The sequence below is a fragment of the Phalacrocorax carbo genome, chromosome 1 (assembly GCF_963921805.1).
Source record: "Phalacrocorax carbo chromosome 1, bPhaCar2.1, whole genome shotgun sequence".
Classification (NCBI taxonomy): domain Eukaryota; kingdom Metazoa; phylum Chordata; class Aves; order Suliformes; family Phalacrocoracidae; genus Phalacrocorax; species Phalacrocorax carbo.
Window position 1 is genome coordinate 158,825,388 of NC_087513.1, and position 24,831 is coordinate 158,850,218.

The 24,831-nt window shown below is 37.9% G+C and overlaps 1 protein-coding gene across 2 annotated transcripts in view; it reads right to left on the reverse strand.

Moving 5' to 3' along the window:
- Window positions 1-24,831, reverse strand: part of PCCA (propionyl-CoA carboxylase subunit alpha) — a 293,280-nt gene that overhangs the window by 150,461 nt on the left and 117,988 nt on the right. Inside the window, exons 12-16 of one of the 2 annotated variants that reach the window (XM_064440629.1) lie at window positions 24,253-24,403; window positions 13,779-13,922; window positions 12,205-12,279; window positions 6,956-7,024; window positions 6,058-6,133 (exon numbers count right to left, since the gene is read on the reverse strand). In XM_064440629.1, the coding sequence (XP_064296699.1) occupies window positions 6,058-6,133; window positions 6,956-7,024; window positions 12,205-12,279; window positions 13,779-13,922; window positions 24,253-24,403 (515 nt within the window). The remainder of the gene's footprint in view (window positions 1-6,057; window positions 6,134-6,955; window positions 7,025-12,204; window positions 12,280-13,778; window positions 13,923-24,252; window positions 24,404-24,831) is intronic. The other variant, XM_064440630.1, reaches the window with a different exon arrangement.

Sequence of the window (24,831 nt, forward strand, 5' to 3'; positions counted from 1 at the left end):
AAAGAAGTATCTTATTTCCCTTCTCCTGCACCAATAATTTCCCTTCTCTTTTACCTGATCAGCCTGCACTTTAATTGCCCTTCCCTCTTTCTCCTCCATAGTGCAGTAGTCTATAGCCCTTCCTAAACTACATGCCATGGCGTTCCACTGGCAAACTGCCATTCCCACTCCCTCCCCTGCGACCAGCCTAAGGAAAATTCCAGAGGAGAAAGACGACAAGTACCTTCCCTCATGCCAACATCTGTGGTCCAAGCTGATGTTACCAAGTATCCTGCAATGGTCCCTTCTAGTGGTTTTAAGCTAAGTTCGCTGCTTTCCCTCCTCCAATGTCGGTTTCCACCCTGGCACGCTTGGGAACCCACTGGTCCCTGTTCATAGAATCATTAAGTTTGGAAAAGACCCTTAAGATCATCAAGTCCAACCACTAACCTATCACTGCCAAGTCCACCACTAAACCATATCCTCAAGCACCATGCCTATACCTCCAGGGATGGAGACTCCACCACCTCCCTGGGCAGCCTGTTCCAGTGCTTGACAAACCTTTCGGTGAAGTTTTTCTAATATCCAACCTAAACTTCCCCCAGCACAGCTTGAGGCCATTTCCTCTCGTCCTTTCGCTTGTTACCAGGGAGAAGAGTCCGACCCCACCTTGCTACAACCTCCTTTCAGGTAGTTGCAGAGAGCGATAAGGTCTCCCCCTCAGCCTCCTCCAGGCTAAACAACCGCAGCTCCCTCAGCCACTCCTCATAAGACCTGCTCTCTCTCTGTTGCAAAGGGTCAGACAACACAGAGACTTTTGGAGAACTCTCAGGCCCTGTTTCCTTTGCTGTGCAAAGGGGAAAATCCACAGTTCAGTTGCTTGAGCTGTTGCAGCACTTGTTTAAAGCACAACCAGGAAAACAAGGTCTGTTTCGTTCTTTTTTAAAAACAGACATTACATGCCTTTTGCAGGAAAATTGGCTTAGACACACAGATTGTTTTGTTAGCAATACCAATAAGCACACTTGCATACCTGCATGGGATCAGAATACAAGAGACTATAAGACTTACCAGTATCACTGCCATTGAGAAGTATCTTTTAAGTTAATATATAAAAGACAAAATCATTCAGTAATTGGTAACAGTTGGATTTAATTAAAGTTTATTGTGAAAACCTTTGTACCTGAAAATTAATTTCCTTGAATTATATGATTAATTTTAGCATTTTAAGTGGAGTGTTCTTGTTGGGTGCTTTCTCTCAGAAAACCTTCTCCACAATACTAAGCTCAGTACTCTTTTTCCTCCCAATTAGTGTGTTTACAGCTGCAAAAACTCAAGACAACAATTTCTGCTGCCACTTTTCTGGCAGGTCTCCATTCATTTCAAAGAGTTAGCTTCTGCATTCCCATTCCCCTCAAACATTCACCACACCTGTTTACCACTTCTCGATTTTCTTTTCTATGATTGCTCTTTTACCCCATGCTGGAAGATCCCCCCCCAGTCAGTGGCTCCCTTATTTCCCCCTCATTTCTATTCCTTCTTGCTCTACCTGCTGCTTACCCTTTCCTCAGACACTCCTTTTTCCACTCTTCTTTCTCCCAAATGGTCTACTACATTTCTCTCTCTCCACAGCAAGCAGGATCTCAACAGATAACAGTCTTTGTGTAAAGTCGACTGTTAATTTCATGTTACTGCTTTCTGTTTGAATCAGCAGGGAAGATGAAAAGCAAACAGAGGTCAAAGGAAAGATTAGAGGAATCTCTGCACTCAGGGATATGAGCTATCTGCCCAATCAGACCTCTGGCGAACTGACAATCGGTTCTACTTGCTGCATAAATATGTCCATTTATTTTAAATAAAGAAAAACAATTTTCATACATAAGCTTTCTAGAACTTTGTACTGGGGTTTATATACACCTTTAAATGAACAGATTACCCAGCATCATAAATTACATGACAAACACATGCTAAAATCTTAGCAAAACTGAGAAGGGGGAAATCACACATCGTGTTTACACATACAGTAGACACACGGAAAGGCATTCTTCCAACACCTTATTTCTGGTTTTCAAATTAAAAGTAGTAACAAAACCTTATGTTTCTGAAGAAAAGTGGCATAAAAATAGGGAAAGATTAACTACTTAACAACAGCACAAGCTCACAGGAAACAACTCACACCTCATCCCAATGAGCAACAGTGCCTCTGTGCTTGACCGACATCTTGAACTTTTCAGTGTTCACAAATTCTCCAGTAACCACTGGATAAAATGAAAAGTGTATCTGCTTGAGACAAATCTGGATTAGACCTTGAACATTAATCATCCCTGAACTATACTGGAAGACCCACAGATAAAAATGTTACCTAATTAGCCCCTTCCTCATTCAGAAGTCTCAACTGAGATTTTGAATGCAGATCAATTCTCAGAGGAGTCAGTTCCTATCAGTATAATTTATACTGTAAAGGACCTTAGGAGATCATTTAATCCAATCCACTACTCAGAAGTGCTATCCTAGACTTTCACGTGCTCCCATTAATAACACTGCAGGTATTACACAGGAAGTATGATGCGGATTATATTCCCATGACCACACTGAATAGATCTTGAGTTAGTCACATTGTTAGCATCTACCAACAAACAGACTGTAGAATTTCTTATTTCAGTGTGTGCAAGTTGTCACCAGCCCAAGTTGTAATAAAATGTTACAGCAATAGGAATTTTCAGGCCAAAGCATTGTTGCAAATATCACAATTGGATTTGTTCAGCATTTATAATCAAGATACTGCTATTACAGTCATTATATGATGCAGTCTTGGTTGCTTAAAATATTGTTTACTCCGATTTTGCATAAGTCTGCTTTCTTTGCAAGTATTAAATTACATTTTTTAAAAATTTAACTAATTTAATGTCCTTCGTGATGTTTCCAGGCAGATGTAACTGGGAGGGACAGCTGAACCATGGATTCCAGGTCAGGTACTATCCCATCCTAGAAAACAAGTCAATAAAGACTGTAGCCTGAGGACTTGTTCCCTGTAAGTGGAATGGAGCTAAGGGAATGGGTAATTCTTGGATATCCTAAAGCCACATCAGCAGAAGCTGAATGTCTGCTCACACAGCCAGTAGACAAGGAACAGCAGAAGTCATCCTTGCACTTCACACCATCGGCATGCCTCAACCCAGCCTGGATAAGTCACCTCCTGGAAGGTCATGGTGCCACTTCAGTCTCTGGATGCTCTGCTGGGACTACTATGAATGACATTATATGGTGGCTTTTATTCCAAGAGGACATTTGTCTTCTAGGAACTAGATAGAGACCACTGATTTCACGCAGGTCAGCAAGCAACCATCAAAATATTAGCGACTAAAAGTCCTTACCAACTTTTGCTTGCCTTGAACTGGTGACACAGAAGTGATGGAAAAGGCTCCATCCTCCATTAGCAGTCCCTAGGCTATCCATCAGATGGTCCTTGACCTGTTACCCAGTCACCCCATCCCTTTCCCACCCTATGTAAGTGAACGAGCATTTTTGCTTACAGAAATGTTGCAATTCTTAGGAATTTAAATCTAAATTCTCAGAGTGCATATTATCAGTACAATTCACACTGACTTCAGCTGGTAATGCTTAGCTAAAATGCTTTGTAACTCAGAAGAGGCTTGTTACTTACAGGGAAAAATGCACTGTCTAAAACACAAAGCAAACATAAAAGCTGCTTCCAAGGAAACTGGTGTGGAGGGTTGTTTCAGAAATAGGAATATGGAGCCCACTATTCAGGAAGACTGTGGTGATCCCTAAGTAGTTATGTACAGACTCACTATTCAAATATAAAACCAAGTAACTTCAAAGCTAGGTAAAAATCTATTCTGTATCTTTTACTACTAATGACTCAATTATGGAGAATACTCCAAGTGAGGCACTTTCACAGAAGATCAAGGTGGTTTAATGTTGTTTTACATAGCACGTAACATTTAAGAGCAAACACATAAACAACCATTTTAGAAAAAATGTATTAAATTGCTTTTACTTTTCTGATGTTTCATTATTTTTGTCCATTTAAATACCAATATATTACTAGTTCTGCATCACCTGTTAGGCCTACTTGAACTTACTAGAGACAATTCCTCCAAACAAGGAGTTCTGTACATGTCAATGCAGTTCAGAACATTAGAGACAGGATAGTTTCTCCAAACTGCTCTATTAAGCACCATTCACGCTAGGCAAGAGAAATAATTTAATATTAATAATAAAATACAATAAATACTTTAATATCCATGAATGCCATGTTTTAAATAAACCCTGAGAAGAAACTAGCAGCTGTATAAAGTGACACAAAAATCCTGTTGGTTTTCAAATAGAAACAACTGTGCACTGCAACTGAAAAAGCATTCTAGAAATTAATCTACTTTTGAAACCTGTGGTAAACTAAAATTTATCCTTTGCAATACTCTAAAAAATGCATTTCCCACCCCCCACCCTGTAAGTTCATTTATTACCTCTTTCAATGTTTTTAGATGAAAGAGCTTTTTCACAGGTAGAAATACTACAGAGATATCAGGTATGAACCTACAAAGGATACATCTGTGTAAAACACCTAAGAACAATTATGTTCTGTCCCATATTATAGCACACAATAAAAGACCATGCTCCGCACACAATTCAAATATTCTCATTAACTATAAACCTTCTAGCATAATTTTCTATTAATTCAAACTGGGTTTGAATCCAGAGCCTGTCTCCATTAAAAACACACAAAAAAAAAAAACAAACCCAAAAAAACCACAAACCTTCTCATCAGTCTAGCTGTAGTGTTATAAATTTCTCCCTGATATAAATTTACTCAGCTGATATACAGCAGGGGGTTACATCAGCACATTGTACTGCAATAGTCTAATGGCTCAAGTTGCACCAGTATAAATCCACTTCAGAGTTATGCAGTTCATTTACAACGGCTAATCCTACCACCTATCTAGCTACACTGTGATAGAGGGATACTTATTTTCCCCTGCATAGATAAATCTTTCTAGTCTGATATGGCATCTGTAGTATTCAGCAGAAAGTGTTAAAGCCAAACCAAGTTTTACAGAAACACTCATATGATTGTCTGCTACATGAGGTCTCTCCTGCTCTTCCTCCCAGCCATTCAGAGGAGGAATCAAATGAGTTTTCCAAGTCTTTCTCCCATCTCAAACCATGGAACAACCTGCCCAGCAACCAAAACAACGAACAAAGGCAGTAAATCCTCCAACAGTTTCCTTCCCGCCTAACCCAGCTCTTCAAGTATACTGACTAGTAATGAAAAAAAAAATCCCCCAGACACCCACAGAGTTAAGGGGTAAAATGAAGATTTTTTTGCCACATTACAGTTCCCTTCCCTAATCATCCCCAGGAAAAAAAAAAAGGATAAGAAATATGGCTTTTTTTCCCTCTCCTATGAATTTTCCTTCCTGTTTTCCATAAGATACAGAGGAAGACCTAAAGATTTCTCCTACCCAAACTATGACGTCCCTCTCTAAAACTTAAAAGGCATTAAGCTGGTCATGGTTGATTCACCCCTACTCCTTGGAAAGGCTAGGACAGCTACTTCTCCTTGGCAATCAGTCAACAAGAGCTGAAACACATTCTGATCATCAGCCTACATCTGTATCCACCAAAACTTAAACTACCACCTTGAAAATAAGAAATATATATATTTATACACACAGACACAACTAAATATTGCATTGTGATATTATTTGTCCGTAATCAGTGTATTAAACTACTATAAAATAGCAACTACTTTAAATTTCTTAGTATAGCGGCCTTTTTTTCCCCTCCACAACATAATAAATGAACAATATACTACCATTTTGTAAAAACTCTTAGAGTGTAAGGAAATTATTTAAAAATTTATTTCATAATATTCAAGCAAATACAATGGAGAAAAAAGTGAAGTCTTTAGATTTGATGTATCTTCTCAGCTTAATTAACACGAGCTTTTCCTGTTTTAATTTGCACTTAAGAAGCTAATTTGCTAATTACTACATTTTCAAGCTGTTTTCTTGAAATAGATGGCAGCCTAGGAACCTAAATTTCTGTAGTTACCTCGAATTACGTAATTGTCCAAAGCTTCTTCCATTCTTTTCAGTGCTTCAGCTCTATTAGAGCCATAGGTAATCAGCTGGGGAAAAAAAAAGTATTTAAGTTACCCAGAAGTGAGATAATGTTTGTTTCTAGATTCTGAATAGCATTTAAAATGAAAATGGTTTGCAGAACTTCTGCAGTCACAAAAACATTTCTCACACATTACTGTATCTGTGCTTCAGAGGCACTCTAAAACATCAAGAGAAAACTAAGATCTCAACCCATTCAATGAAAGAAGGCCAATCACTTTTGCTTCATACAACTTAAAGCACCTAAACAAGCTCGCTCTCCTTCTTTAGGCACACAGAAAATTAGAGCAGAAGTTCAATATCTAGTTGACTCTCCTGACTTCTAATGCCCAACTGACTGCTAAAATTTAACGGTGAATTTTTTTGACAACTGAACTCTGACTACAATGTCACATTTTCATTTTACCAATACATTACTGATGAATAAGAACTAATACTAAGAGACGCTATCAACCACTCCTTTCACGGCTTCTTTTTGGAAGCCAGAATTATTCAAAGTTCTACCTAGGTTACATGAAGAGAGAGCACGGCAGTGCCGAAGTCTGAAAGTAATGGCTTCTGTTTAAATCAGAAACCTTTTAATAACCAGAAACTGCAAGACAAATAATTATGGTGTCAAAAGAAAAAAATTTTGTTTAGAAGTGACACTAAATATCCTCTACTGCACATCTTCCTACACTTCTTTCATATTTCCTTGAGGCATGTTATGCCTAGCACCTTTAAAATACTGATTTACGAATCCTTTAATACACTCCCTCTCCTTTAAAAGGTCTGTGTATAAAATCAGTGTTTCATACCTTTAGAATATTGAAAAATAATCATCAACTCACTTTTGAGATCATAGGATCATAATAAATGCTAATATCACTTCCTTGTTGTATGCCACTGTCAACACGGACCTTCAAAAAATAAGAAGCAAAAATAATTATATATTGGAAAACAAATATTTCAACATGAGATCAAATCTACCTGGCAGGCTTAAAACATAACATCCACGAAGCTCATCATGTACGTTTTTTCCACTTGAAGAACTAGAATAATTATTTGTTTTCAGAGAAGCTGGGAGGGGGGGGAAGGTGAGCTTCTTCCTCCACCAGGAAAAATACTTGCAGGTTATTTTCTCCTTTAAAAGAAAACGTGATTGCAATCTTCCATTGGTAGTCAAAATTCTCTTTTGTTCTCCTAGAATGTGCAGTAAACACATTAAATTTGATCTAACAATTTAGGTTGTCTTACACACTCTAAACTTCAACTCTGAACATATCCAACTCTGATTTAATCCCTGTAATAAAATACAGTTGTAATTATTCTTCTGGCTGATATCTGGCATAAAGGATGCCCCTTATAATCACATCCTCTCTGCATCTATATGTAACCACGTCCCCCCATGTGCCACTACAGCCCTTCCAAGGGCTCCAGTAGGAATACAAGTAGGGAGCATTCAGCAGGAACTTTGGAGCTCTGCTTATCAGCTCTGCAGGAATACTGATCCTGTGGTTTTCATGTCTGTAACACTTTCCTTCTTTGCCTCACCCTCTCAACTGTAAAACATTTTTTTTTCTGTTGCTGCTGTTCCCCTGAGGCTTTAATGTTTACACAGCTTTTTTCCATGGCTTTGCTTTGTAAGGACACAGCCCCAATTAAAGCTCTGATTCTGCAATATCCACCGAAAAAAACAACACAAGTTCAAAAATTTCTTTTGAAGAGGCTGATTGCTGTTAACCAGCCAACAAGTTAGTTAGTATATTGCTGATTCTTGTTTTCATCTCTCAGTTTGATTTCATCACTGTAGCAATGAGGTTAGCCATATAAAACTTTTCAAATGAGCAATTTCTGGGGAATAAATATTTATTAAATTGCTGCTTTTGAGCACTGGAATCTGAAATATTTCTTAAAAACTAATCAAAATAACTCGAGAGTGATAAACACATCCTGAGGATCATAAGGATGGAAGGCTCTAATCAAAGCTGTTGAAGCAGCAGGGCTCCGATATACTGCATTGTAAAGGGGGTGGGAAAGAGGGTCCTGGAATCTCACTTAAATCTTCACCTGTGGGAAGGAACCTTTGTAATAAACAGCAGCTCATCTGTCTGCAGCAAGGCAGAAAAAGGTCAACACAACGGCTGTTAGGCCTTTAATATTTTAATTTAGGCAATTATCAAGGGACCACATGTAGAACCTCTTGTCTACAGAATCCACATGAGGGCATGATGATGACTTTATTATCCAAATGACATAAAAAGATACCCTAGCAGGTGTACTCACTTTCTTCAGTAAGAAACACTGTCTGACCAGGTTTTCTGATGTTATGTTCTTTTTAAGACAAGCATAAACTTATTCATATATTTGTATTCCTATGTTTATACTTATATATTTATGTTTATTTGTAAGGCATATTTATTCATACGTAAAGGTAGTAGCACTTTTGTAGCATTTTTATCACCTTATCTGAATGTGCTTTATCTACGCTTAACTAGGCCCCCCCACTACGCATATCAGGTACATTTAACATTAGCTACTGATGAGACGGTAGTTCAGACATGTCTGATTATTGAAGAAACACACAGTGTATTTCCTAGCTCCCCTTCTTGTAACTGCTAAACCATCCTTCCTCCCAGGATGCCTGCCTATATATAAAGCCAATGCATACAAACTCACATTCAAATTAGAGAAAATTAATTTACCTACTCAGCCCCATATAAATCCCTTGCCCACAATGGTTTTTTGTAGTATACAATAAATACATATGTAAGACGTGAAGGTATGATACACACACTCCACGCATACTTGAATTATACTGTGACCTTTGTCTCCAAAGTAGCACCTATCAAGCAATTACATACAAGTGTTCAGGGGTGCTTTACATCCGCATACATGTGCGTGTAAGTATTTATGCATGTTTATCATATTTTGACAAAGAAAAAAAAACATGAAAGGTGCATAATTCAGACCCAGAGTAAGCAGGTTAGTCAGACCTTAGAGTTAATGTAAGGCTTCTGAGGCTACTGACTACATGCTCCACCTGCTCTATGTTTCTGTTGATACACAACATACATACCACTATACAATTTACACCTTTTCCTAGAGTACAATATCCTGAAAAACAAATAATTACAGTGAGAATTGAAAATTCTTTAAAAACACCAGCAAGAACTACAGCATAATTTCCTTTTAAAAAAAATTCTGGAGTCCTCTGTAGAAGCTTAATTTTCATAAAAGAAACTCAAGATGACTTAAAAAACAACAGCAGAAGAGAAATACATTTACCATCTTCAATTCTCTCTGTGGTGCTTACATTTTCAGAGCCTGGTAACAGTAGGTGATTTTATGAACTATATGGTGTGACAGAACTTGATGAATATTGCATGAAAAAGAAACCCTAGTTCAACAGATAGTTGCTATAATGTGCTTAACTTGATAAATAATAGCAATACTTTAGACCTCTAGCATTTACTGCTGCTTAACATATTTCCTTTCTTTTACACAGTATTTAAAATACCAAAGAAAAGCTATGGTTCAAGATCCTTCTGTACCCTACAGCTTGTTGGCATTACACCCCCAACACTTTTATTGCTGTTGTACTACCATTATGCGTTACTACACTAGGACAACAGTAAATGGAAACATTAAAAATAGCTTAAAAGGAAAAACAGCACAATTAATGTCCCTGTCCTGCAATGAACCATTAGTGCATCAAATTCCACTTACCAACACACACAGGTTCCAGTATTTCTCAACTCTTTGCCATATCAGAGTCTGAGGTTTCTCTTTCTGGTAAGAGCCATTGAAAGACCAGCCTGACTATCGTACTGGCAAAGAGCAATGCTAGAGCTCTCCAGGTATGGCAGTACATTTGCAGTCATATAAGAGCATTGAACATGAATGCTCGCTACCATAACATAGGTTTTTGTGGTTATCTATCTTAAGCTTCATTATCAAAGATGAAAAAAAAATGGTATTTAGAAGTACCATGTTCTAAGAAAATTACAGACTACATGACACAAAAATAGCCAGTATACTCCTATCTATGGCTAAGAAAAAAAAAACTCTTGCAGCCACGCACACCAGCTTGAGCAGCTGACACAGGTGCACAGGTAGAAAATCGGAGCTAACTTGAGACACAGAATAAATGAATTGAAAATGCATTTGGCAATACACTACTCCTAAGCTGAACTCGCTGTGACACACTACAAGACTCTGCTAATTTTTATTAAGCCAACTTGTTGACAATTTAAAATCTAAAATGCAGAAAAACACTGTGGCACAATGGGCCTGTAACGTTGAGCTTTTTTAGTCGCATTAATTTTGTTCTTAGCGGCATGACATTCTCAGGAGAGAAATTAGTTTCACAGTGGCAGAAAATATGTATTAAGACACCAAACCATGAGTGTCTACAGAAAAATAGCTGTTCTATTTTTAATACGCCAAGAGAAGTAAACAGAAAGAGAACAGCCTAGACACTCCATATGAGCTTCTCAAACCATTGCTCTGAAGCCTCCAGCGTAATTAAAATTTCTTTCTTCAGTACCACGATGGACCACGTGAAGCGATCAGGCATCTCCCACCCTTCATTTTCAATTCACCTCTCCGCCTAAGCACAACTCCCAGCCCACCCCGTCTACCTGACAAGTGACAGCCCAATCTGATTAAACACTTGCAAGGGAGGGGACTCATGGGCCTCCATGACAGGCCAAAAGTGATCACCATGGAGATACATAATTACAGCTGTCAACGCGTCTACTGTCCTGCTGGCATCAATTTGATTGCTCCCAGCAATAATGATAGACAAAGCTTAGTGTGCACTCTCCTGCACCCAATCACTTTATCTATTCCGTGGTCCATTTAGCTGACATGCAACATTCACACAAGCAAGTAACAGCAGTAAGCAGAACATTTAAGGCATTTTAATTGTTTTTTCTTTGTATGGATGGCTCACAAGCGCAAATGTTATTACATAAAACTCCTGCTGCAGCATTAATTGAAGAAAGATTTGGTGGGACAAAGACTGTAGGGGGTATAGTTTGTCCATTATCACTTGTACTTTCAACAGGTCTCACGTTTGGAAAATTGCAAATTGCAAAAACTTGCAAGGGCAAAATGTTTGACATCCTGTTAGCTATTACAACATGGTGAAAACTTCTAACAACCACTGGAGTATTCATTATAAATTCTTATTAAATACACTCTTTGTTTCATTAAAAAAAATTTAGATACATCCAATGATACCTTTTTTCCCCCCTCATCTCCTTTTTAAGATCACATAATGCTTTTTAGATCTTCACAATTTTTTTCTGCTTTCAGGCTTTGAACACAGCGTGAAGCCTTGAAGACCAGAAAGGGTCAGGTCCCTTCAGAAAGTACACGGGCGAAAACAATTTAAGAAGCTAAATAAATCATATATCCAATAACATCTCCACATTTAAGATTCCTCCTGTAATCTTTCACTCTTTTCCATGCATGCAATCAGACTGAATAATTGTATTCACAGATGGTACAGCCTTGTCATCCCACTAACTGACACAGTGTCACGTATATACGCACTTATGACTTAGACTACCTTAATTTTACGGAAAGGCGGTGTCCTTGTTCTTTACACATAGCAGAAAACACTGTTTGTTAAACAGCCATTCCATACAGTTACTCTGTATCCTAAAACACGTAATAATCACTGCAACAAATTTTCTTTTTAAAGTCTACAAAGCTAAACAGAAAGCACTGGCAGTTTCTCACTGGTATCCCCTGTTCTCTGTGCTTAAAGAGCTGACTCAACATTTCGCTGTCCTTTCTAATCACCATGGTATTTTTACTAAAGCTGTGTTTTAAAAACATAAGCTGAAAGTTACAGAACATAAAATATTTCAATATATAATGGTTTCCTGTTATACCCAATTTGAACATTTTAAACCCAGTTTGGAACTGTACCTTTTTAAGCAGTTTTTCAACTTGCACAAGTAAGTATTGCCATGTCCTGTCCCCCCAGCAAAAATATGGAAAAAAGGCCCGATTTACAAAGCTTCTGAGTACCTAGTCTCTCTATAATAGAAACAGCACCTATGAAAAACAAAACCAAGTTACTTACACTTGGCACGTGCAATGGTTCCTGATACTGAGACAGTTTACCAATGGATGGCAGGCCAAAAGATTTGTAGGGGTCCTGAAATAAAATTCACCATGAGAAAGCATTGAGCTTTTACAGATACAGAGAAGATAACATTAAAAAGCTTGAAGTCTAACAGAAATCACTGCTGGAGTAACTTTGTTTTCTTCCCCAGAATTACTTGTATTGAAGTACATTTCTTCATCCACCTACCCCTTGACTCCAAATAAAGAGCTGGAATCATAAATTCTCTTGCACTGCAGTCAAAAAGCAGGATCTGCACATAGCTACTGTATACCACCAAAATATACAAAGATGACATTTTTGTTTTCCTATATTGTGCCTTGGTAGAAGGATGGGAATGTATTCAGAAGGATGGAGTTGAGAAGAGAGTACAAGGGAAAAAAAATTTCGGAGATAAAAAGGGCAGTTAGAAATTCAATTGTCTTAATAAATCAAGCTGGCCTTTATGTCTTTGGAAATCTCCTACATAATGCAATACCAATATAAAATGAATAGGACAGCAAATAAATATATGGCCTACAGAATAACCAAACTCAAGGCAAAGTAGTTGGATCCATTACTTACCTATAAATGTGAGGGAATCTAAGTTGAACAAACAAAAAAAAAAAAAGCCCAAGCATCAGTTACTCCAGGATAAAACCTACTCATACTCAGAATAGCTTCCATGCCAATCACTGGGCAAATATTTATTCTTTATCAAAATAGTTCGTGTAACTTGTAATCAGTGGAGCACACTGAAGATTACATGCACGTCATGAAAAGAAAGAAAAAAACCAAAAGCCACAATAGTTAAGTGAGGGAAAAAACATCTCAAGGTGCTGATTTATTTCTGAAAAGCACAGTTACCTAAAATGTTCCTCAAAGTGAAGCTAAGCAACATTTTTAATCAACAAATCTTGATTTTCATTTATCAAAAATGACAGCAAAAAGGCATTACCTAAACATGCTTGAAAATGGGTTTTGTATTTTAGTAAGCTTTAAGGTGAGATGGAGAGTCATACCATAATTATAAAGCTATTGTCTTGGAGTGCACTTTGAAAGTTTGTCCTATAAACTGTAGTTTCAGAAGATGTAACTTGCTTTTTCACCAACCTATTCAAATGTTTTACTACAACAACAAAAATTCTGTAAGCCACTGAATTAAAGTTTGTTGTCTTAAAAAGACAGTTGAAAGCACACAAGTTAAGAAACCTGGAAACACTAGTTAGCTACTTCAGGTAACTCCAGCACTGCATCATTAAATGCGAACAGGACATGTAGCAAATGTCCTTAGAAATAAGCCTTAGTTATTGCTTTTACCACTTTTAATTTTGCTTTTCAGAAAAAAGGTATGCTGAAAAACATGTATTTTGAATTAAACAAAAATAAAAATTCTACAATTCTACAAAAGCTCATTAACCATTTGTGGTACATAATCTAAATCGGGGCTTTCATACGATATTCCTTGACTTCACCTTGGCATCCATCCACACCTGGGTATTATTACTCCACAACTCAAGCACCTACCCTCCTCCCCATTACCACTCATTTACCTCAGCATAAACTCGACATTCAACCGCCCAGCCGTTGATGGGAATATCAGCCTGTTTGTGCCTGAGAGGGTAACCCTTAGCAACACGGATCATTTCTTGGACTAAGTCCAGACCGGTAATGCATTCTGTGACGGGATGTTCAACCTGCAAGGTCAAGAACTGTCAGTCAGTAGGTAACTAAAACAACCAAAAAGAAAAATAACACATTCTGTAAACAAACAGATAAACAAGGAATTAGACAAGCCAAAGAACTGACAAAGAATATGCTCCCATCTTGGTCTTTTTCCCACAAATATTTCTACTTGACAACCTCTAGCAACCATCATCTTTGCAGGGAAATGCCCAAAAATAAAATAATTACCATATTACAATAACTAGGAACAGAATACAAAAGGAAAACTATAGATAACACCTAGGAGGGGTTGAGGCTTTGCGTGGGGGAGGGGTTCCCCATTTATTTTAGAGATTCAAACACACTTGGTGATGATGAGCCAATTTTTCTTTGTTTGGAAGCTTTCCCCATTTGATTTTGTTTTGAGAAGACTCGCAGTGTAGCCATAAATATATTTTAACCAAAATTCTCCAAGTAGCTGGTAATCAGCCCATTCTGCTACACTTAACATGGCACATACAGGAGCTGCTTACAATTTTCCATAGAACTAGCCTACCCTAAATCTCACCCATTCGCCTGCTTTCACTAACCTGTCCTGACAAGCAACCAGATTAGCGTAATCTTGCATCAGCGCAGTGTAGCAGAAATGAGCAGATGGATCCTTCAATTTTTCCCCCCCCTCCAGACTTATCTGTTTAGTGCTTAGCATGCACAATAGCTGGGCTGGACCAGCAGAGTCACTCTGTGCTCTCAGCAAATTGCTGCTAACGGCTTTGGATGATGCTGCCATGGGAATACCCGTCGTTCACGCTAACCCCGGCATGTGCGTACAAGCATGCACACGTGTGCACGCATATGCGCGCACACGCTTTTTTCCTTGAAACGGGGATATAAATGGACACATTCGTTAACTTTAAAAAACCTTTAACTAGACATAGTACAGTAAAAAAAGGCACCCACAGACAGGAAGGTGGCACCATATAGATGAAGTAAAAGACAGGCATGCTAAAAGCATGTTCTTCACACAGAGACAGCTGTTAAGACTTGCCATCTAGGAATTACGACAGAACTGCCATTATAAAATATTTGTGTTCCAAGGGCCAAAATATCTTCGGAAAACACACTTCGCAATGGTTTCTCTATCGTGAGATGTCATACTACATACATTCTGTGACAGAGGAAAAGGTCAGCGACCAAACCACTCCTCTTCCTTTAACTACACTAGCATTAAGGAAAACATTTAGTCATTACAACAATCTTGTGGCTTATCAGAACAAGAAGATGCTTCGGTCTTTAAGAAAAAAGCTTTGTAAAAATAAACAGATGGCATCCATAATTAGCCCTGTGTGTGCTGTGAGTTTGTGTAGAGTTTCAACAACGTTTTAAGACATTTTGACATTATTTTAATGACAAATCATCACTGAAACAAGCACCTATTCTTTGAAGGATAAAAGTGACATTGAAATGGGAATCTGATTATACAGTTTAAGGATGTACCTTTGGGATTCAATCTTGATTCTACCTAACACATGATATTCTCCAGCACGTCAAGCTTAATAACAGTATTTGGAGAATCTATGAAACATCTCAGTGTCTATCCTGCAGTGCTAAATTGAAGCAATTCAATTTCTTTTAAGACTTGAAGTTACTATTAAAACTCCCTAAGTTTTAAGAGAAAGTTACTTATCACACATTCGTATTTGGACAACGGAATTTATTTTCTTCTTTCGGAACTTAAGTTTTAAAAAAATTACCTTCGAGTTTAGAAAACATTTGGAATTCTAATGATCCAGATAATTAAAATATTTTTTTTTTCCCAAAGACATTTGCATTATTTAGTTACACTGTCATTTTTCTTGGATTGCAATTGGCATTCCACATTCAATAGCTTCATTGTTGTTTTCTGCTTTATTGTTGATGATCAAAATAGGATGGAATGTTTCTGGAAAGAAAAATATTTTTGTTGTTTGGTTCTTATAACTCACAAACATTTATTTAATCCATTCTTCAATACAGATCTTTGACTTGGTCAATATTTTCTTCTGTTTCTTCAAAATACTCCCTTTGTGTCTGCACACAAAACAGCATTCAGAAAACATGACGAGGAAAATTTAAGGGTTTTTTTGGGGTGGGGAGAAGTTGTTCTGCTTTCTTTTAGGACTTCGCTTCAACTAATGCTGTTTAGGCATAATATAGACAGTACTAATCATATCACTGATTTTGGGGTACCAAGTACATTTAAAATGCATTTTAATATACATTAAGACCGTCAGATTACCAACATGAGATACAAAAGAATTTTAACCTTGAAATCAATTGTAGTTGACTTATACGTAACTTTAACCTTTCAGTGAGGGGCACACCTCAAACTGCACTCATTTTAGCATTTGCAGCTTTCGCAGCTTTCTTTTGACAAGGGGAGGTGCAGGAGGGGGTCAGTGTTTTTAGCATTATACAGAATATGCTTTAGCATACAACACAAAAGGACATTAACAAAACAGGAATGGCATTTCCTGGTTCAACAAGCACCCTGCAATGAGGTTCTGGAGGTGCAAGAATCCACCCACACAGAGATACGTGCAGGATCTGAAATTAAAGCTGTAATCTTTTACAAAGCCAGGAAGGATGGGGGTAGAAGTGAAGAAATTAGACCCCTCTTCTCCCTCCCCTCCCCAAAAAAGAAAACACAGGCATCATCATTCCCAGCTTATGAAAGCTCTAGAATAACTGTCACAGCTATTTGACTAAGGTAACTGTTGTATCTATTTTTAAATCACTATTAGAAGCTAGGCTTTAAACGTTTTCCTCTTTTACTTTCCAGCCTTCTACTTCAGGTGTCACTCTTGTTTTGCCTATTTTCTTCTATTAATTCTATGCTATAATACCTCTTCTCCATCATCAGCCTTAGCATCCAAAAAATAGCAAGTAAAGTCAAGGACTAAATTTTTAAAGGAATGCAAGTATGCTCACAACCAGACCTGAATCACACTCAATTGATCAGCTCTTCCAGCTTTGGGCCATACTGAGATTTTATAGTCAGCTCATCCAAGATCTTGCCAGTGAAGCTCCAGCCAATAAGGCAAGAGCCAGTGGTGGTATGGTTACATGATAGTGGGTGAATTCACACATTATCTCCATCGTTAACAGAAAGGGCAAAACCAGACATGTCTGCAGCAAGCAATCTACCAATCAGAGCTATATCAAGGCAGCTGTACCTTATTCTCAACAGGACAAGCAGAAAAATTGATCAGTAATAACTCTCAATTAGTTAGCTGCCAGAAATATCACCTTTGCTATCGGTTCCTTTACTGATACCAAGTCTGGTCATAAACAATTTATAACAAGTCATCATTTCAATGCACTTAAGTACAATACATGTCTCCTTTAAAAAGTCTTACTCCCAGCCTCCTGTGATACACACACACCTCTTTCTCTGAAAAAAAATTGCCACTTATGTTCCTGCTTTCAAGTCCACAAAGCCATAGCTGTTACGGCCAGCAACATCCATACAGGGTAAAGGGAAAATGCTTCCCCTTTGTACCAGATCTGCTCTTCAGACACCTTACAGCAATCAGCTTCCCTGTGAGCATTACAAGTGTTTTTGCTGCCGTACCCTCTTTCAGTTTATACAGCAAGCAACACTGGTGGCAAAGCCTGTAAGAAAATAACAACTAAGACCTAGTATATAGATGGTTAAGCAGGAACAGAAGAGCTAGGGGAACCTGCCAACATCACAGTCCACTTAGCATCCATCCCCAGAACAGTAAGGAGAGGCTGCTAACTCTTGTCTTGTTCTGTGATTGCCAACGGTCTTAAAGCTTTACCATACTGCGGTTCATCCACAGCTACAAAAAGTCACACAATTTTTATGAACAGTTGGAGTTAAGAGTTAAATTAGCGATGACTGCCCCCCTTATATTCAGGGGAATAATTTCAGGACATATTTTTCTCAAGACTATGAAGGTACTCAGATCTAACAGCAAACGCTTCTGGATACTCTCACAGATTGTTCTCTTGCCCCTCTGTGCATAAGGCATCAAGTTACTCACACCAGTTGGAACATTCAAGCAGACCACAGCAGCTAACAAAATCCAAATTTCAGTAGACTTAAATCTACAGCCTATGTCACCCCACCCACTCTAAGTCCCTAGTTGGTGTCACATACTCTTTTACATTCAGATAAATAACCTCAAAAATAACTTTCAACATACACCTCAGTTTCCAGGAAACGTGATTCACCTGGAATCCCACGGGCTTCTCTTCAGCAGCCAAATCTAGTATCAACTGACCCAAACCCATCAACCTACAGATGCTTCTCAGCCCTCTTTCTTTCAGTAAGCCTGGTTTCTATTTCGGAGAACCGAACAGCAGCAGAGGTGCAAACATGTTCTGCTCTTCAGCACGCCAACTCCCTGAATACTTTGAGCAGGAGCACTCTGAGGGTCACATCATCTTTCCACAAAATAGTTCACAATGCCATGTATATGGGGTTTGGGGGCACATAGTAAAAAACAGCTTTTCATTAAGGCTGCTAGAGAAGAGATGATATTTGGATTAAAGTACAGAATGAATGGAAAACACACACATACGTAACAGGCAATCTCCAATGTTGTCCTTTTCTATAGATATAGTATATGAGTTGCTGCTTATTTTCTGATTTATTAGTATGTGATTGAAGAACGGAGTGCAACCAGTACTAAGAGTTTCCATAAACTAAGATACTTAGGTAGAATTCTTTTATCATTTCCTAAGTAAGATGTTGCAGGAGAAAGCCTAATGCACAAACATTTTGTACCACCTAATTTTTTAATAACAGCCTATGATAACTTTGAAAAATAATTAATCTTTTTCCTTATAGGATGTTATCTTCCAGTAATCATTGATTCAGCTTTGTCAATTTTCCTTTACAAGGATTTGTTTCGTTATTGTACTGGAGAGAAACCACTCAATAGCCTATGAATCCTGACTCTGTCTTTTCTGTATTTTAAACAAACAGCACACACTTTATATCAACAAGTTATTTAGCTCACAATTTCAACACTTTTCTCAATCAACATCCTGCACTTTAGAAGAAAAAAAATCTCACAATTCAGTAATTCCACACAACTTCCTTTCCACTACATATGCCATGTAAGAAAATAAAAAGAACTTGCACCCACAAAACCTACACTTTCTTTCCTAAATATACAACTCCTGCTTTCACTATATTTAGCAGCACTATTAAAGCCCTCTCAGAGTACTTCAGTCAAGGTGACTCTGGTCACACTGCAGCCATTCTTGGGTTTTCTTTACATGAAATTCATGAAAGGAAGAAAACTCATGTACCCTTTGAAGACTGATCTTTTGTTTCTCTAATGATTAAAAATGGAGGGAAGCCTCCTTTTCCCCTACTTTTAAAATAGCATTCTATGATAGTTACGTGGTAATGTTGTCTCTAAGATATCACTCCATGCCCTGGCAGCACTGTTAATGGCATCTTTCAGATTCAGTGACTTACACAAACAATGTCATTCTCTTCTGTCAACAACAATTAGCAATGCTTTTCTGTAGTTCTTTTGGGAAGCCTGAAAAGCAGACAACCAGTAGCTACATCATGGAAGTTGCATTAGGAGGCAGGAATGTGGCAAAAATCTGGTTAACTGTTGTCGACTGACCCTCTTGTGTGAAGAAGTGTTGTTTGGCAGCAAAATCACCTTTTCTTTTGGTTCTAAAAATGGCCGTGAACAGCTGGTATAAACTGTGTGCAGAATGGATTCTGGTGGGCTTAGGGGATTGGTAATGGGATAAGAGACCTTTCACCTTTAGGTCAGTAGTTCAAATTCAGTCCAGGTTAGCAGCAATTGAAAGTCTTTACCATCTGACACTGTTCGTTAGCCTATTTTAAATGACTGAAGCAAAGCGTCACAGTAAAACAAGATTCTGGTGTTACGAAATATGAAGAGTCTCAGCAAACCGCAGAAACAGACACTTGAGACTGAGATCCCACCACTCAGACTTTGCAGAAACCTACTCCTCTAAATCCTGACAGCCCCTTTCACTGCTCCAGTACTCCTGCCCACCTATCACAATTCATCCTCCAGGCAGTTACACACACCAAGACAACAAAACCACCTCTTGCCATCCCAGGGGTCTGCCACAGATACCAAAGTCACCACCTCTCTGTGGTTTTAGCTGGCAATCCAGGCTCAGCTCATCACTTGGCTATTTATATTTTGCTGCTACTGTTTATATAGTGCAGCTGCAATATTTTCCAGCACTTCTCTCCTTCATTGAGCAAACGTGTAGCAGGTGCTGCCTAATGATGTGCAACAGAATACAGATACCATTAAGAGACTGTGAGAACCAGCAGCTTATAAGCAGTGGAGCTCCAGCCAGTCACCAATGGGATTTCCACATACTTCTAGGCATTTCCCAGCCATGCTTTTTATACTTTCATAAGAGAACAAATAGATGAAAAGGGATACAGAGACAGACATATTGCATGTAAAAATTATTCCTCTCTTTTACACCAGGCACAGCCAGTTTTGTACAAAGACAAAGCTGTGGAATATAACAGTTTCCAGAGTCAGCAAAATCTGGTGAAAACTCTGAAAGTGATGAACAAAAAATCTTGACACTGGGTAATGTTTTATGGGTTTATGGAAGTTTATTTACATTCACCTCATGCCTTAGAACCAAGTTTCTTTAAAAGAACTTGAAAACATTTACATATAATACTCTCTACAATTAACTGTAAAATAAAAACATACAGAGGTGCCATTTGCTTTCAATAAATCTCTTAAACATGTCAAAATTAACTTTTATTCCCTAAAACATTGTGACAAATATTCAAACTGTCACATGCAGAAAAAACACACTGCTACTCAAGTTACCGGATTTCTCAACTCCACTGTGCTGAATACAGTCTATACAATCTTTTCAATCAGATTACTCTATGCATATTTAGTCATGTTTTGAGGAGGATGGGAGTGCCCACTTGTTTAAATTGCACAACCCATGGGGGAGGCAGAAGGTTGACAGCAGACCTGAGACACAGACATACAAACTGTATCCAGGATAAGTGTTCTCTTCACACTGCTCTTCACACTTTTCTCGGTTCTCCTGAAGCCAACAAGAGATGCTTCTCGTTTCAAGGTTCTACAAACTTCTAGAATATGTGATATTTTCCCTTTGCTGTCACCTACCGATTCACATGTAAGAAGCTTAGCCACACCACAGCCCCATGTGTTAACAGATATTCTTTATTTACAGACTGACTTCACAGGAAGAGAGTCTATAAAGAGGAACATTTCTAATCTTCCCCTGAAAAGCAGAATAGACTTTTCAGGTGAAAACCAGAATTTCTGATGGTAGCATAAGGAGATGTTGACACAATTTGGAAGTTAGAACAGCTATCAATCTGAAGGGCCAGAAATTTTTTATTTATTTCAAAGCTCTTGTTTGGCTATTTTGGACTATGACTGCCTTTGATTAGGCTGATGACAACCAGGTAACGCAAAGCACACCACAGCATGAGCAGCTATAAAGAATTAGATACTCAACATCTGGTCTGCCTCAATAATCCTAACAGTGGTAAGCTGCCTGAAAACCACCCCAAAAGTGCACTAAATGACAACATACAGAAGTTCTCCTGTAGCTGCAGCCATTTCTAAGTCTTGTTGTGGAAAGCAGGAATAACTAGTTTTGCTATGCAATTATCCAATCTCGTGTCTCATACTTATCAGCTAGCCTCTGAAAGATGGCAGAGCAGCAGATACAACTGAAAGTATGTTGCCACAGCAAAGAATAAATCATTCTAGCTGAATAACTTGGAAGGAGTGAAACATCTGTAACAGATTTGTGTAGCATACAAGAGACAATGGAGCTGATTCACCAACTTTTTCCACTTTCCAACCTCATATTGTATTGCAGCAACACTTAAATATTAAATAAAATATAAACTTCCTGTAAGGTGCTACTTATACTTTTTTGCAGACCTATACAGCAGAAAAGGTATATTCCCAAAGAGTTCTGCAAAAAGACAGCCAAATAATAATACAGCTCTCAATTACTGCAAAATAATTTACAAAAACCACTAGAAGATATCTGACAGATACACCAAAGGGAGGGAGGGGAAAAAATCAGCAGGCAGTGCAAAGTATTGGACACAGTTTGGTTAGATTTACACAAGTGCATTCTGAAGTCTATATCTAAAGTAAAAATGCTATGGTGATCTGATTAGAGATTGCTGAAACGTTATAACAGACAGGAAATTACATAATTTAGTAGACATGTTCTGATGATGCTGACAGGTAGCTGTGTCTGTAATGCACACAAACAAAGACCTTAGGAGCATCATTTATGGATCATATGTCCATGGTTTAGGAGAGTCCTTCCAGCTGTGGAGTGTTCAACAAAAACAGGGCAGGTGAGCCTGTTAGCCACTGTTCACAGTTAGGCAATGAAAAAGGAAAAGGCTGAAGCAACACAGGGACATCTAGAGAATCTCCTGGTTCTGAAGTTAAATCTGGACAAGCTTCATTAGAGTTTCTATGTTCGGCTCTTAATAGAAGGGAGCAAGAACAAGATGTTAGCTGCATAAGTGTTAGCTGAACAGAAAATAAAGCCTGAGACCTGGGAGAAGTGACAGATCAATCAGGTAAGCCTGGGGAAGGATCAGAGAAAATTACTACTCTCCTGCCTCAAGCTGAAATGCTAATTAGAGACAATACACAGCCAGGATAGAGGAATTAGAGAATATCTACACAAGTACTGTAATTTAAGATTAGTAAATTTCTTTAAGAGTTGGAAAGAATAAGTCTGCTATTACAGGGAATTGTCAGACTGCTTAGGCTATGTTTCAAAAGGAGTCTTTAAAGACCTTAAAGATGGAATTGTGAAAGCTTTCTTACTGTGTATGTGGAGACCTCTACAATTAAGCAAGTTTGAGGTTTGGGACTTCGAACACCTACCACTATGCACTGGGGGAGAAGACACCACAACACAGCAAAGATAACATCTTAAATCACAAAAAGCATCAACTCCAAGGGTACTCTATCATTAATTCCATTTAGGAAATGATGGGCAATAATATACTACAGCAAGGAAATGGTTTTGAAAACCATAGATTAACTTTCTTCTATGTAAACAAGAACATGGAGAGTCACTAAAAACTGTCCTCTCAAAAACTGCAAGATTAGGAAAAGTGTAAAGAATATGACCAAAGTGACAGTTCTTCATAATAATTTAATTAACTATGTATTGCCACTAACCACCACCCTCTCTAACTGAATCTAAAGTAGACCAGATTGTGCCTAGAAAAAAAAACAAAACAAAACAAAAACGTGAATTATAACTGTCATGACTAATTCCAAAAAAACACTGCTGTCCTGCAAGGCAAGGCAAATTTTACCAGCAGTCTTGCCCTGCTGCAGGGGAAGATTGCAACACTCCTACTCCGGCTTTGTACCCCAAATCCTCTCTCACTACTTTACCTAAAGCATAAATTTATCCAGCCGTTATACAAAGTCATGCAAAGATGTCTGAATTATGAGGTCAACTTCTTATTCTGTTTTAGCTACATCACTCTATTGCTTGATTCTACATTTCAGTTTTTCTGGCATTATTTAACAAAGTGAGAAAAGGAAAAAAACAATGATGGAATTTACTTGATTACAAGTTGAAATGTCTTGCCATCTTTGAGAATGGTATCCAGACTTTATGTGCCTGTTTTCTTAGATTATGACCAGAAATGCATTATAACAGTCAAATAACAGACAGAGGGGATTTTCCATAAAACACCATTTGTCCATTCATTTGCAGTGTGCATTATAACACCTACTACTAACTACATGTGTTGCTACAAAAATCTTACACCATGTCAGCATGCTTCTTACACAGTTGCATTCCAGTCACAATTTCAATCATATGCAGATTGCTGGTGTTTTTATTGCTGATATACACATATAGTTTTAATCACCCTCCTAGAGAAACTCAGCAAGCGATCATCAAAGTATGAAAAAGAAAAAAGAAACCTCAGGGACCCAGTGGGGAAAAGCATCAGAGCACAGTGGCTAGCCACTTACTGTGAACTCACAGTGGCACTTAACAGTGACCTCTTGCAAGGTCTTTAGGTCAAGTGTAACAAAGAGCAAAAGCTCCAAACACTTACTTGAGTGCTGTGTAAGGGCTCACTGCTGCAAAGTTTTGTATATGCAGCCTCACTTAAATGAGCAGATCTTTTAAGTTCAGTGGGAAGTGCTCACATGCGTCAAGTTAGTTATGTGTAAGTCTTTGCAGGAGCAGACCCTTAAGTATGGAAGGAGGTTATGTTCTGTTTTTTTAAATAACACTTTTCTCAATCTGAAGAGCTGTTTTTCTTACCTGAAGCCTAGTATTCATTTCCAAGAAGTAGAAATTCTTACTGGAGTCCACAAGGAATTCTACTGTTCCAGCAGAGGAATATTTTACTGCTTTGGCAAGAGCTACTGCTTGCTCTCCCATTGCTCTTCGAGTTTCAGGGTCTAGAAAAGTGCTACAATACAGAAACAATGCCTTTCTTTAATTTAAAAAAATAATTAAATCATTTCATCTTCTGCTTAAACTACCACCAAAAGACGACAGCATTATTTAAGTTTCTAAAGGCATACATTTGACAGTCTTGGCATGTTCTCTCTTTTATATTGTTCCTAAATAGATGTACTGCATGCTTCGCAATTACTGCTAATGTACAGGAAATTCAGGATAAATAAGTGATCTCTGAAATACAAAATTACACAACACAACTTTTTTAGAACACTGAAATCTGTAATAATGTAGTTAAATGAAAATAAACACATACAAATCAATTACATTTTAGAAGGCATATCTATTAACATATAAGGGAAATTTTATATATATTTATATTATATATAATAGATATATTAATATCTATATAAGGCAAAAAACTGTAAAAAAATCCAT